This window comes from Choristoneura fumiferana, chromosome 18 (assembly GCF_025370935.1).
Source record: "Choristoneura fumiferana chromosome 18, NRCan_CFum_1, whole genome shotgun sequence".
Taxonomy (NCBI): domain Eukaryota; kingdom Metazoa; phylum Arthropoda; class Insecta; order Lepidoptera; family Tortricidae; genus Choristoneura; species Choristoneura fumiferana.
In genome coordinates this window covers 19,401,940-19,416,229 of record NC_133489.1, presented here as the reverse complement: position 1 = coordinate 19,416,229, position 14,290 = coordinate 19,401,940, and the positions used below count along the sequence as shown (strand labels likewise).

Here is a 14,290-nt window from a genome sequence, read left to right as displayed (position 1 = left end):
GATCTATAAACCTCCATTTACTTCAGTTGGAAGCGGCCTTATGGGAGCCCCTATGGGAGTTCTATGTCCAACAGTGGACGTCCTACGGCTGATATGATGAATGATGACGATAATGATAACTCTTGTATTTCAAATTCAAAACCGTTTCCCCATCTAGAAGGATGTTTTCACAAATGTGACTTAAAATCAGCAGTCTCCATATATTTCAAGTTCAAAGTAAGCGAGATACCATACGCCAGGCTATATACTAATCGTATAAATGTCTGCAAAATATGAGAAAGGTAAGTAGGTGGCTAAATGAAACACAACTCGTCTTACACTACATATACTATACTTAAATAACAAAATAGCGGCATGGCGGTGAGATCACTGTGGCTGCTGCGGCGGCGCGAGGCGAGCGGCGAGCGTGAGGATATCCCGCTTCTCCTTCGGGAAGCGGAGCTCCCGGGCGGCGAGCCGAGCCGAGCGCAACTCGCGCTCCGCTCGGGCGAGCTCGGGCCGCAGCACGCCGCCGCCGGCCGCCGCCTCGCGCTCTCGCGCCGCCCACTCGCGCGCCATCTGCTCGCGCATGGCATCGTCCAGCGCGCGCGCCGAGTAGTGGGCCACCACCTGCGTTGTAATATAAAATAAATGTAATGTAATACAGGTGCGTTACATTGAGGGGCCACGGGGCTAACAAGTTACAAATGGTCGATATCCCGCCGCATTTTCACGCTGCCCCGCGCATACCAGCAACAAAGGCCTCCGCTAAGATAAGCGGGTGCACGGCGCTGGCACTGGCGCGGTATGCTCGTGTTGAGTAGAGTCAACTGATAGAGCAGCGCTGCGTGAGGGGGCTTTCTGCTCTATTGAAACCCTATTGGAACAGCAAGCCGCGAGAGCGCCCGCGTCGTGCACCTGCGCGGGTTAGCGGAGGCTCTAAGACAAAATAAGCCACAGTAGCCTAGATTTCAGTTATGGCCTCTCAACCAGACGGTCGTGGGTTCGAACGCAGATTATACCTTTGAGTTTTCCAGAGTTTACCAAGAGATAACAAAGGAAAAACATCGTGAGGAACCTGCACCTGAGAAGCAATTCAATGTAATGTGTGAAGTTTTCACTCCGCTCGGACCCGCTTTGCAGCTACAGCCTATAAACCCTCTCGTGTGAGGGGAGGTTTGTGCTTAGCAGTCGGACATGCAGAGACCAAAATTATACAGGTATACTTAACAAGTTTATTTTCTTGCTTTATCTATGACTAGATCGCAGAGTAACAAGATGTGAACAACGTTAAAATGTGTGAAAGTATTTAGTGTACTGACCTCCTGCCGCGAGCATTGGCGCTCGCGCATGGCGCGCAGCGAGCCGTTCCAGTGCAGCAGCTGGAACACCGTCATCAGCTCTTGGAACTCCAACATTGTTCGGCCCTTGTTTGCTTCCAGCATAAACCTGTGAACAACAATAGCAGTGATAGAACTGACACTCGAAATTTTAGAAACGTTACTCAAGTTGCTGAAGGGTCAGAACGGATTTGTTTAATGGAAATGTGAAGATGGAAAGTGAAACTGCTTCTTAAACCAACTGATCCGTCCATCTCATTGGTATCACTTGGCCAAGCATAATCTTGGAAGAAGAGCTGTCAGGTGCGAAACATCCAGATAGACTGGATTCCCAAATGCAGCCGAGCTCTTCAACCTCGCCAAAGACCGAGAGAGATATGCGGAGCTGACTGACCTTCACTAGTTGGAGAGGCACTATAAAAAGAAGAAGTGTAATGTTACCTGAAGGCGGCAATGCCAGCACTAGGATCCTGGTGGGCGGCGGCGTCGCCCGCGAAGGACGCGCGTGCCTCAGCCACCGCCTTCTCGATGAAGTGCTCCGAGATGCGCCGTGACTCGTGCTCGTTAAACACGCTGTTCATCAGCGCAATCTTCGCCGCACTGCGCCGCGCCTCGGCCTTCGTCGGACAATTCTGAATGGAAAGGTAATATAAGGCGCCGTCCTGGCCAATGTTGATGGAAACGTGATTTATATACAGTCAAGGAAACTGAATCGCGTATCTGGGTGGAACCTTTGTTTTACTAATGTCATATTGACATTCCATAGGTAAATCCAAAGAAATCATAGTGACATTAATTACGAAAAGGTTCCACTCTGGTACGCGATTCGGTTTCCTTAAGTTTCCTTTTACTGTATGTTTAAAACGTAATATAGACCTAGTTGGTCATTGCTGCGATCATTTCATTGCTGCTATTATTATTATTGCGCGTTGAAACTTAGCAAGGTCGCATCACAAAATCGTGCGACTATCAATTGGAACATTCGGCAGATATTATTATAATACTAGTGTTTACTCGGGGCTTTGCACACGTAAACCATTAGAAATGATATTCCGGAATTTCATTTAATTCCCTTGGGAATTTCCAAGACTTAGGTATATCGTGGTTTTCAATCACGTTGCACTAAAAACAACTGTGCAAAATTTCATGACTCAAAACCCAGCGGTTGATATTTCGAGATTATGTATAAGTGTATCCCGATCCCATACAAGTAGTGGGATAAAAAGTAGCCTATGTGTTATTCCAGATATTCAGTTATCTACATACCGAATTTCATACAAATCCGTCAAGCCGTTTCAGCGTGAAGGAGTAACAAGCTATGTGTATATAGGTAGGTATATGCGGGGTTGTCTCACAAGGGTAGGCGAGGCATACCCACTAAAACCACGCAAGTACCCTCATAGCCATTGAGTGTATCGACGTGTTAGTGTAAGTACCTGGAAGCTGCCGAAGCAGGCCCCTCCGGGCAGCGTGACGTAGCAGACATAGGGCGGGTGCGCCGCGGGCACGGACTCGTAGATGACGAGGGCCCCGGCGGCGCCCCCGCGCGCCGCCTTCACCTGCCAGAACTCTTGCAACGCTTCCACCACGTTCACCGTCGATAGTACGCCGTCAGCTGGTAACAAAAAGCATGTTATTAGTATGTAGTCCACATTTGTGGAGCAATTTAATGGTGTGTATGAAGTTCTCGATTCCCTGGGGCCGCGTGGGAACTACTACTACAGCCGAAGCCCTCTAATGGGAGGAAGCCTGAGCCCAGCAGTGGGACGTAAACAAACTGGAGATGATGATTATGAACAATATATGAAACAATAAATGGACACTATGTTGGATGATTTTTGAAAATAAATAAGCTGTGAAAATACCGTACGAAAGTATCGATCAACAGTATTGAATTTTGAAATACGAGTGGAGTAGGAGAAATGAAAAATGACCAGTTCCAAGTGGTAATTTTGTAGCGATTTGATTTATACTATTATCAGATAGTATTTTCATTCATAAAAAAGGCGCGTAAAAGAATATGGCGGCACAGTAAAGTTTAGTCTACTTTCAAATATAACTAATGTAAATAATTCCAAAAATTGCAGGGATTTGATTGAACTTCTGCCTGTCCAGACACAGCACCCGCTACATATTTATGGGAATTCCTTTTGCTATGTCAGATTCTTCTTGAAAATAAACTCTCGACGACGTCTAAAAATATAACAGTTTGTAGATCTCCAATGCTAACCTTGATAATAAAAATGATTTGCAGATCTAATCTAAAAAATGTAAAAATGAATAAAATAGGAAAAGGCGTCACACAATGTTCCTAAAACAATAAAATACGAGAGCAACGCAAGCTTCGCTGACTTTGCTTAGACAACAAAGAGCAAATACTGCGATTTGAAGATAAGCCAAGTACGAGTACATTTACTAAAAATACAAAGAAAGCAGAAGTATAAATACCAACGGAATAAATCGTGAGTATTGAGACAAAGTAGACACGTCTCACACAACATTGTAAGAGCGCATCAGAAGTGAACAAACCGAAGGATTTGCATCCCGTTTCCGATGGATTAAGCACAATCCGATCCCAGCTCGAATCGGAAACAGTATTCAAGTCGAAAGGCAAACAACAATTATAAGTGAGACGTGCTCTTGGATACGTTCTATCGAGTTATTATTGAACATGAATGACGTTGCAATTGAATTTGGAGATATTATAATTGCATCACGGGCAGGCTTTATTATTGCTGTAAACATTAGACAGAATTGACAGTCGTAAAATGCGCTCTCTCAATTTATTCGCATTTTTATTTTAAGGTACCTAATAAGTAGAAAACAGTAAATAGCACGATCTCCACAGCAGTATTCGAAAAACCGCACTGAAGATGCAATTGCAAGTCGCTTTTACAAAAAAAAAAGATAAACATACACGAGTCCGGGCTTTTTATTATTATTTTATTGACATCTAAAGCACTAACAGATGACCAGAGTCCCTAAGAAAATCGTTCACTTTTCCGACAATTAGCCCAAGCAGTTTTATAGCAAATCAAACAACCTGTTTTACCGCCACCCGCGGGAAACTTTACGAGCGGGTACGAGTTCATTGCTTCCTGATAAGTGCGAAGTGATTTCCTTTTATTTTATTTAAACGAAGTACTTTTCCAAGATGTGTGCGTCTCGGTGGCTGTAGTTGGAATAGCAACTCTCGTTATTGTGACTATAGAAAGTTAACGGCAGTCGTGAGAAAACTGATCAAAGCTTTAGAAATCCGCGATGGGAAGAGTCTGAGCTATGAAAATTAAACTAGATGTAGCTAACGAACAGCGGTTGTAAAACTACTATGTGGACGAAAACAGTCAAGTAGCTAACATGAAACTGGTTATTTTTCAGTGTGGCTGGTCAAAAAAGGAGATAGTTACAAGGAAAAGTGAATTTAGCTCATGTATTTAAGTACTTATACTTACCTCAAAAAACATCTCATAACTTATAAAATAAATATAGATTAAGGTTTTACTAAAGTTTAAATCGATAAAAATATGAGTAGAAGTCTTTATTAAAGTATCGTTGCTTATCTTAATTAAAGCAATAAAAGTTAATACTGCAAATATTACCTATCTTGATTAATCCTGTATTAAAACGCCACCTACATATTGCCTGGCTTTTAACATGCTAGTTAATACCATATTCAGAACCGGGTCGCATTCATTTCCTAAAAGCGAAAAGGTCTCCTTGTATGTGAGGCTTAAGGAGAAAATGCGTAAAATTTGAGGCGTAACGCGACTAATAAGGAAAAAGAATGTAATTAGGACCGTTGACGTATACATACTCGTGAGCGTTTTTTTGCATACAAATAATTAATTGAGTGTACTCACCCACGGGCCACCTACGCGAGCTCATTCTGAGACTAAATACTTATAGGTTAAGACAGAAATTAATCGTAGGACTTTTTAAAATAACTCTTTTTGACACAGATGTGTGATGATAATGGCAAGTAAAAAATAGCAGTTGTAGTAGTAGTAATAGTAGTAGTTTTAATTCTGCAAAAAATCAGTTGAATAATTTTATACTTGTATGAAGAAGTTTTATACACATTTTTTGCTACTGACTTCTAAATTAAGATTGGTTTTTGGAATCTTTTTGTATTTTTTATTTCAACTCCAAATTTTGTTACTTTTACGGTCATCCCGTAAAATCCATATCGAAAATACAAACTGAAACATAGATGCACAGAAAAACCAGAAAAAGATACCAGCGCTGGGAATCGGACCCAGGTCCTCAGCATTCCGTGCTGCGTGCTATACCTCTACACCACCACCAGACAGGAGTACAGACACAAATTCTCCTATGCACCACATATCTCAGCTTGTTTGTTTTCTTATTTAGTCACTTAAGCAGCGACACTAGCGAAATCTATGTTGTAGCCCTCATCGAGAAACTTTCAACTCCCCATCTGAACTAACCGCTCACCCGGACAAGAGATGTCGCTATTAAGGAATCAAATTAAGCTTAATTAGATGAGTCAGTACCCTGTGTGTAGTAGCTTTGTTATGTAAAAGAATAATTATACTTAGTGCCTTTTACACATGATGGTAACTTCTTACTTATCTTGTGTTTGAAAAACTAAATTTACGGTCACCGCATGAGCATGCATTTATTAAGACTGTGTAAACTCATCTTTTCACTTATTTAAAGTTTTAATGAAATAGTCTACTTTATAACAATTTTCATCTCATTAGTATGCCGCGGCTCGTTACGTTTAGTGCAGAGTGCACACAAGCGGCACTACACAAACACCGAGTGTGTCAACTTACCCTGATTGGATAGTTAGTGCCTTGGTTACAGCTGTGAAGGTTTTGCCAAAACGCATCTAGACTTGGTGGTTTGAAAATTGCCATTGTCGATTTCGAAAGAAAGAGGGAGCTCTAATTCGTCGTGACTTGTTTTCTTTTAACTCATTTTTATTCTGTCATGACTTGTTTTTTTGTTATATTCCATCAATACCTATGTTACAGGAACTATACGAACATACTTAAACTGTCCTCAAACCACCTCAAACATACCTACTTAAACGGAAATTTATACCTCCCAGCTTTTTCCCGTAACTGTGTCTGTGTATAATTTTTTATCGCTATCCCGTGGGATCTATGCAGTTTTTCCAGACAAAATTATGTTGTGTCCTTTACCGGTTCTCAAACAATATCAATGACATCCATCAACATCTATCTAAATTGATTCCAGTGGTTCAAACGTGGATAGGTATTTAACAGACAGACAGAGTTAAATTCGGATTTTTTTTATGTAAGAAGGGGAAAACTAACATGCGGATCATTGGATGGGAAGCAACACTAATTATAATATTAGTAAGAATGGAAATGGATAACGTTAATAATTAATAGTAATCTCGAGAGAATATGGTAGAAAAATATTACAGAACACTAGAATGTCTTTGACAATATGTAGAGTCATAGGTATATGTATATTTCAACCATCGTTGGCTTGGATTATACTCGTACATATTTGATTATATATATTATGTACTCTACGTTATGACTTTATAATTACGATTGCATTAAAATTAAGGTCAAGAAAGCAGTTTTAACCTTAGTAGAAAACGTAACCTAGTTTCGAAACAAACATACTTAAAGACAAATCATGTTCGAGTCGTTAAATATGGTTTGTGAACCTAATATGATTGAAATAGAGGTCAGTAGGCTAAATATTATGATTGATTTAACTTTAATATTACAATTTATTTTAAAAGCATGCTAAAAGGTTAACACTCTAATTGAGCGGCTATACCTATTTGAATTAAAAAATAATTAGCGAATACGTAATAGCGGTTTTATTATTTTATTGACTATTTTTATACGGTGCAGTAAACGGTTTTTGTATGGTGATTTTTTTTCTTCTCGGTACTAATTACCATCCTATTTTAACATAATCATAATGGTCTCGATCCTAATAGTGTTTAGGATAGCAGAGCTGTGATAGAAGAATCCGATATTTTTTTTAATAAATAAGTAACTTTATATACAGTCAAGTTATCGTAGGTACCGCAGGGCAGTGATTTGTAAACAGGTATACGCATCTGGAACCTTAGGACTTAAATGCACAAAGCTATTACAGATGTGCGGAAAACGGATTTTAAGTTTAACTGCAGTTCAGTTACTTTAAGTTGTTCAATTTGTCATTTACATTTCCCTACTCAGCAGAATAACTGTGAAGAACATCCTGGAACCAACTTAGATTACAGCTGACGATAGCACAGTACTGATAAGCGTGTTTCTTATTCTTATTGGAATAGAGGCTGATCTTCCGTCATGTTGGTAAGTGGGTTGCATCTAGTGCTAGCTGGGTCTAGTGGTAGGTTTATAGTGAATCGTAAAAGCTCGTATAAACTCTTGCTTCCTAGAGACGTTCAATTTGCGGAGGTTAATTGAGCTTTAAGCTAGAACGTCGTGCTCCATGCTCAATTATGGATGGATTAGCTTTTCGCGACGCAATTTTAGTGTTAATGCTATTTTAAGTAATACCGGATATGGCCTGTAATACGAGCAAAAAAATTAAAACATAGATCGTCCTCGTCAAGCCGAAAAACATTAGTTCAGCGACTTTTAAAAATAGTGGAGTCTTTGAATTTTCTTTTTGAACCCAACTGACTTCGCCTGTCACGCTACAAACATCAAGCATTTTGCTTTACATTGCTTCTTCAAATAAACTTAAAAGTGTAATAAAAATTAAAAACTAATTATTTTGAAAAGTCGCTGAACTAATGTTGTTCAGTTTGAAGAGTTCTTTATCTATGTTTAAATCATTTGCTCATATTACAGGTCACACACCCGGTATATCTAGATTGACGTTTGGTTAAAGTTTTTGTTTTTGTCGATTGTTCAAAAAAGCGTAGGCAAAGTTTGGCAAAATATGGACTACGCCTAACAATTCGTCCATCTTGTATTTAAAAGCTACTAAAGATAATAAATGAAGACATATTATTGAAACCAAAAACGTAACATCTTTATTGAACTTGAAACTTTTACCTTGTCACTCCGCCGCCACGACTCTGCTTCCTTAGTCCTCATGGTGGTGTACATTGAACCTCTCCAAAGTGACACCTAACTGAATCGTTCAAATATTATATTTTCTGAATCTCGAAATTCCCAATCCTGTACATTCTAAGCACTCCCAAGTTCTGCCTCCAGTCAGAAAACCACTTAACTGAGAATTATATTATTCTGCACGTCAAGCAAATACACAATCAATCTTTTCGCCAGATTAAAGTAATTTGACAGAGAGACGAATTAGCTCCCTGAGGACCCTTATCAGATAATAAGTGGCCCACGTGGGGCCCGGGAACGAAGAAAAACTCCGTAATCCACTTACAATTCGACCTAATTTTACTTTCTTCCGGCACAAGATTAAAAAATATCTTTTTTCATAAAGCGAGCATGAGAAGCACAGTTAAGATAATTGAAAAGAAATCTGTTTTATACCTACATGGTTTGAAAAAGAATTTTACTTTTAATATATGAATGTTGCATAATATACTTCTGTCTCTGTCTCAAGAGTTTCCACGCTGCAATGCCAAATGTAATTTTTCCGACAAACACGTAGTATGAATATGAATACTTTCATATGCTGTTATGAAATTAAAAGAAAGAAAGAAAACAATTTTATATGTGACAACATTGAAATAATAAATAAAAATAAAGTTAAAATGCGCATACCAAGATACCCATTTTGCATAATAATAAAATATAAAATAAAATCCGCGCATACCAAGTGGGTTCCCGTGTCCGTGGAACAATCATTTCTTGTTTATATAATCTTCCTTCTACCAAACGCTTGCCCCTCCTTGCCATGTGCTTTATTTGAACAAAAATAAGTACTTTACCATAAAGCTGGAAAACAAATCAGTACATTTATAATTCTCAAATTATTAAGAATGTATGAACAGAAACTGGTATTGAATTGACTGTATGGTGGTCTTCAAATCCAGGACGGTTGAGCCACTGCTAATTATTATTGGTTCATTAAATCATTATTGATTTACTAAAACCAGTATTTTCCCGCATTTATTTACCTACATGCCGTTTCTGTTGTCGGAAGCTAATGCTTCTAGTCAATACATGAGGTTTTGGTAATTAAAAGCTTTTAAAACAACGCGCTTTTAGCATTTTCTACTGTGATTTTAAAGCGTCTTGAACCATTCCAAACATATATAGCAGGTCCATGCCTATGTTGTTCGTTTGGTAAGTGTAGTTTTTACAGTTTTGTCAGACAAAGGGAGGAACTTGTATAGAACTTTATTTGGAAAAAGTAGCTTTTATTTAGATTGCTGCTTAGTACTCTAAGTGATCTATCCTTGGACTAAAGACGGTAAGGTTACTTAGCAGCGGTGTACTTCAGTAAGAACTCGATTCTCGCCGGGTTGCCTAAATTTTCTGTACGTGCTTTACGGTACATACGTAGTTGCTTTACGGTAGTGTATTTTTGGCTCTAATGTGTCTACAAAAAACTGTCAAAGTGGCATCTGCTACTTCCGTCTATATGCTACGTATGTTAACCCAACAGCGCACGAGTGAAAAAGCCCACCAATCCACATACTCGCTTCTCTTGCATTTAACATACTGAACTGAATTGCTTGAGACTCTAGATTTCAAACAAAGTCACGTGTAGGCTAAGTGCTAATCTATAAGCTATAACCCAAACAGCCTTAACTGTCAAGATTATGTTTTAGAATCTCGTAAACGCGTCGTTGCGTGCTATCTCGCGTTACTACTCATTGTTTCTCCTAACGGGCTGTAATCGCAAGATTAATTAACATCTCTGAGTACTAATAACGTAGTTGTTTTGCCCATTTATGGTGGTAACAATTGTCCTGTATTTACGGAGCTGATTTTGCTTATCCTACTAATATTTTAAATGCAAAAGTTCGTGAGTGTATTTTGTTTGTTACCTACTGCACGCAGAAAAGAGTGGTTAGATTTTATTAAAATTTTATATGTGTAATAACGCATAGGATAAGTATCCTTTATTCCGACATTTCCAAGTGATCGAGAAAAACGCATATAAAGTCTAAAAAAACATGTCATTTTTCGCGAATAATTCTCACAATGTATGAAGACCACGAACCACGATGTAATTTTGGGGAAGTCCCGCGGGATTTAATTTTTTCACACGGAATTATTTCAATTCAACTGTCGGATCTAACTGTGCGCACGAGCAAAGCCATGTGTAAAGGCTTGTTCTGAAATACACCTATTCAGTTGGTAAAGACGTTTTTAATGTATAAATTGTGAATTTGTAATCCTAGAGGGGCTGTTTACAACCCATTGATTAATTTTATTTGAAGGATCTCCGTCTATCGTACAAATCAAACAGAGATGGCATTACATTTATCCGTCAAATAAATTTAATCAATTTATGGTGAAACAGGGGGTGGGCCAATCAACTTTTTTACCGACACTAATCTGTCCGCGACAATTTTCAAACAATTGCAGATTTTTGTAAGTAAACATTTTTTTTCTGTGATTTAATAGATGGTGTATATGAATACATGCCATCCTACGTAAGTTCAACCTATTAAACCGTGAAATATCTTGTTGGAAGTACGATTTTTTGGTAACGCCAGAGACAATTTTGGTAACGCAGGAGACGCCCAGAGTGTCTGTAAAATAGTTGATTGGCCCGGGTAAGTCTTATAGAAGCAGATTTAATTGATTATTAGCAGCTAAGCTAAGAGGGCAACCATAAATCACATAGGTGCGTACCTACTGAATGCTATTTTTGACCATTTTCACTGTACTTGCGCCACTCTACCCGAATTCGTGCCTTGATTAACTTTGTAGGAATGCCTTAACAACAGTGATATATCGTAGGTACCCCCAAACAGTGATATTTCTTGTTTTTTTTGTTCACACCTTAAAATTAGTATCTACCTAAACATATAATGCATTAAATAGCAAAATATTATTATTAAACTCTATAAGATCTTATACTTATGTGTTAATTGTTAAAGCAAGGTAATTATTAGGTACCTACGTAGATACTCCAGAGAAGATATAAATTCGAATTAGCGATTTAAAAACCAAAAAGCATTTATTTTCAGTTCAGGTAGAAAGAATTAAGTATTATGCTACCTACGGATTATTATTCCCACTGCTTATAAAATATAGACATGCAAATCCGCACTGGCCATTTACGCGACAAAAAATCTATTTCTCAAAAGAATCACAATAAATTATTCTCAAACAAGTTTGAGTACAGTTATTTGTGTTGAATATATTTATTGGTTGTTTGATATCCTAGACCGGCCGTGTTCTGAGCTAGGCGCACCGGAGTTATTTATTTAGACGCGCCTCTCCCACTCCGCACTATTTACAGACCCAAAAGGTTAATTTACCTTTGTTATTCCGGCATTGTTTGACGTTTTAGCTGCACTCTATGGCAATTACCATATTTTCGAATTCCGTTTAAGCGACTTCTGGCGGTGTCTTTGAATTCGAACTCACCCACTGACAGGTTCAAAAGTGTCTGACCGGGCTAAAGAATGTCTTGGGAACTCTAGACCTGTTCGCGTATTTAGATTACGGATACGTACCAGATGCGGAGCCCCCGGTGTCGATATCAAACGATTTAAACGCTCTGTGCGAACTTGCCATCAGATCTATCAGATCGGATAAGTCGCTAGAAAATATAGCAACACTCTAACGCCCCTCAATAACGTTATCTTTACTTCATGTAGGTAATGTCTTAAAGCTCGCTCCGACACATCTGATAATGACTTCACAAAAGCTACTAAACGACATAAAAGCTATATAAACACCAATATCTAATAAGAGTACAAATAAGTTGTTAGTTGAGCTTAAAGCCTCGCTGTGACTCAGAGATGCGTTATTGCAACCACGCTGAATCATACTGGATTCGCAACTTGCAAAAGCTGTTTATTTAGAGTCGCGAACTTAGTGCAATCACATGTATAACGGTAAAAAAAGACCTTTAACTTAAAGTAATTCAAATCGATTAACGCCAAACTTTGGTTCGCAATTAAGAGCCACACGAATTTGCAAGAAGTAAAATAACACTGCATAACCGCATTTAACGCGACCAACTTAAAAGTTCCCGTTTTATGTCTCAGCTTTAGCAGTTACGTTGTCTCTTTCGCTGTCTGTGTATGGTATGGTGGATTGAAAATAGCTACTTTAAATGGGAGAGTTTAGATGATAAATAGTAAGAACAAAGGGTGTCAGCTGACCTCGGTAGACGTCATCGTAGAGCGGCGCGAGGGCAGCGTCGGGCGCGGCCCAGCGCGCGGCCTCGGGGTACACCATGGCCGCTAGCATGCGCGTGCGTCGCCGGCGGCGGGTGCGCGCGGACTGGCGCGCCGCAGACCCTGCACTTGTGCAGGGAGGGTGTCCAACACCTTACAACAGCACGGCGCCTCGAAGCTCTTCCAGAAGACCGTATCAATCGGGATCATAAATCTTATTTTTAATAAAAGTTTTTTCTGACTACTTTGTCACCCAACTTACGTAAATGTACAGTCAGCCAAATATGTGGTTCCAATGTAATGAATATGTCGCTAAAGTCGAACTTTCAAGTTGACAGACACGTCTATCGGCATTATTGTTTTATGCCATGCAAACGATTATCAACTTTAAGGTGGTAGACCACATATTTGACTGATGGTACCTCCCACAATTAAATTTAACGTCCACGTAATTATCATATCGTAACCCATCATGTACGAGTACCTGCCTAATACGTTATTTGTCAGTTGGTTGTTAAATCTAAGTATGTACCTACATATGTACGTATGTAAACTCTTTATTGTACAAAATAAATAAACAGGCCCAACAGACAAACATTGAGATATGTGTAAGGCAAACTTATCCCATTAAGGGATCTCCATGTGTATCTTTATTGCAGATGGTAACTGATAGTTTATCCCACCGAAAACTGGCAGATTATCGACCTAGACGTCCGCCTACATGCCGTGTCTTGGCCAACTAGAACTGCTAACTAACATGAAAGAGTCCGCATAGCATAAGGTAAACGTCCCAGTGCTTGACACGCTAATGCCCAATAACCGACACCCTGCTGTCATCTCTATTGCTAACGACATAAGATTAAAGATGCCAACTACTGGGACAGTTGAGAGCACACGTACATTTACCTTACTGTGCCACACTTATTTCCCACGCGGTATTCCATGCGAACTCTTTCATATTAGCTGGAATGTTTCAAGCTTAAAAGCGTTGAATATGCTAGTGGTGCGCAGGAGTGGCCGCGCCGCCGCGCGCTGCGCTGCGCCGGCCACTTTCGCACGCTCCGCGACACTACTTTAATTGCAGCCGCTGCAGCAAACCGGATTGATTGTCTCTCTCGGACTGCGAGAAACGGCGCACGCGCAACAGGAGCTTTATTTAAAACAGAGAGAATACTCGTAAGCCTCTAAACCTAAACTAACCCTAAACCCTAACCCTAACTCTAAAGTGGGCGAATATTGAGAGATAAAGAGGGAAATATCTGTTTACACATATTCGATACAAAGAAAAATACATTAGGAGCAAAGAATAAATAAAAAGAACATACACGCACACTGTTTCCGAAGTCCCCAACCTCATATCGTTACCAAATTTCATGAAAATCGGTTTAGCGGTTTAAGCGTGAAAGGTAACAGACAGAGAGACAACAGACGGACAGAGTTACTTTCGCATTTAGCATTTATCATATTAGTGAGAAAGTAAGGATCAATTAGAATATATTTCAATTGAAATGTGGCTATGTACAATAAAGAATCGAGCTTAGCTAGCATCAGTGAGCGCGACTCCTTGTACTATTTTACTTTTTTCTACAGCGCATTAAATGTTTCTTTGCATTTTAGATAGATATGCCACTCATGATGAATGGCATGCTGTGTCAGCTGCCATAAATCCTAATTAAAGTATACCCAGTATTTATTTCTGATAAGTTTTATGCGC

General features: G+C 39.4%; 1 protein-coding gene across 1 annotated transcript; it reads right to left on the bottom strand.

Moving 5' to 3' along the window:
- Positions 1-309: 309 nt before the first annotated feature.
- Positions 310-12,702, bottom strand: lft (Limb expression 1 family member lowfat). Its single transcript, XM_074101610.1, has 5 exons — positions 12,562-12,702; positions 2,756-2,934; positions 1,761-1,951; positions 1,302-1,428; positions 310-609 (listed from the first exon to the last, which is right to left on the bottom strand). The coding sequence occupies exons 1-5, from the start codon at positions 12,647-12,649 to the stop codon at positions 367-369; spliced, it is 828 nt and encodes a 275-aa protein (XP_073957711.1). The 5' UTR covers positions 12,650-12,702; the 3' UTR covers positions 310-366.
- Between the last annotated feature and the right edge of the window lie 1,588 nt (positions 12,703-14,290).

What these genes read in the sequence shown, in the direction of transcription:
- lft (XM_074101610.1), bottom strand. Translation starts at nt 12,649, where the DNA reads ATGCTAGCGGCCATGGTGTACCCCGAGGCCGCGCGCTGGGCCGCGCCC. An exon ending in CTACGATGACGTCTACCGAG is followed by an intron (nt 2,935 to 12,561) that starts GTCAGCTGACAC and finishes TTTTGTTACCAG; the next exon opens with CTGACGGCGTACTATCGACG. An exon ending in GCTGGCATTGCCGCCTTCAG is followed by an intron (nt 1,429 to 1,760) that starts GTAACATTACAC and finishes TGTTGTTCACAG; the next exon opens with GTTTATGCTGGAAGCAAACA.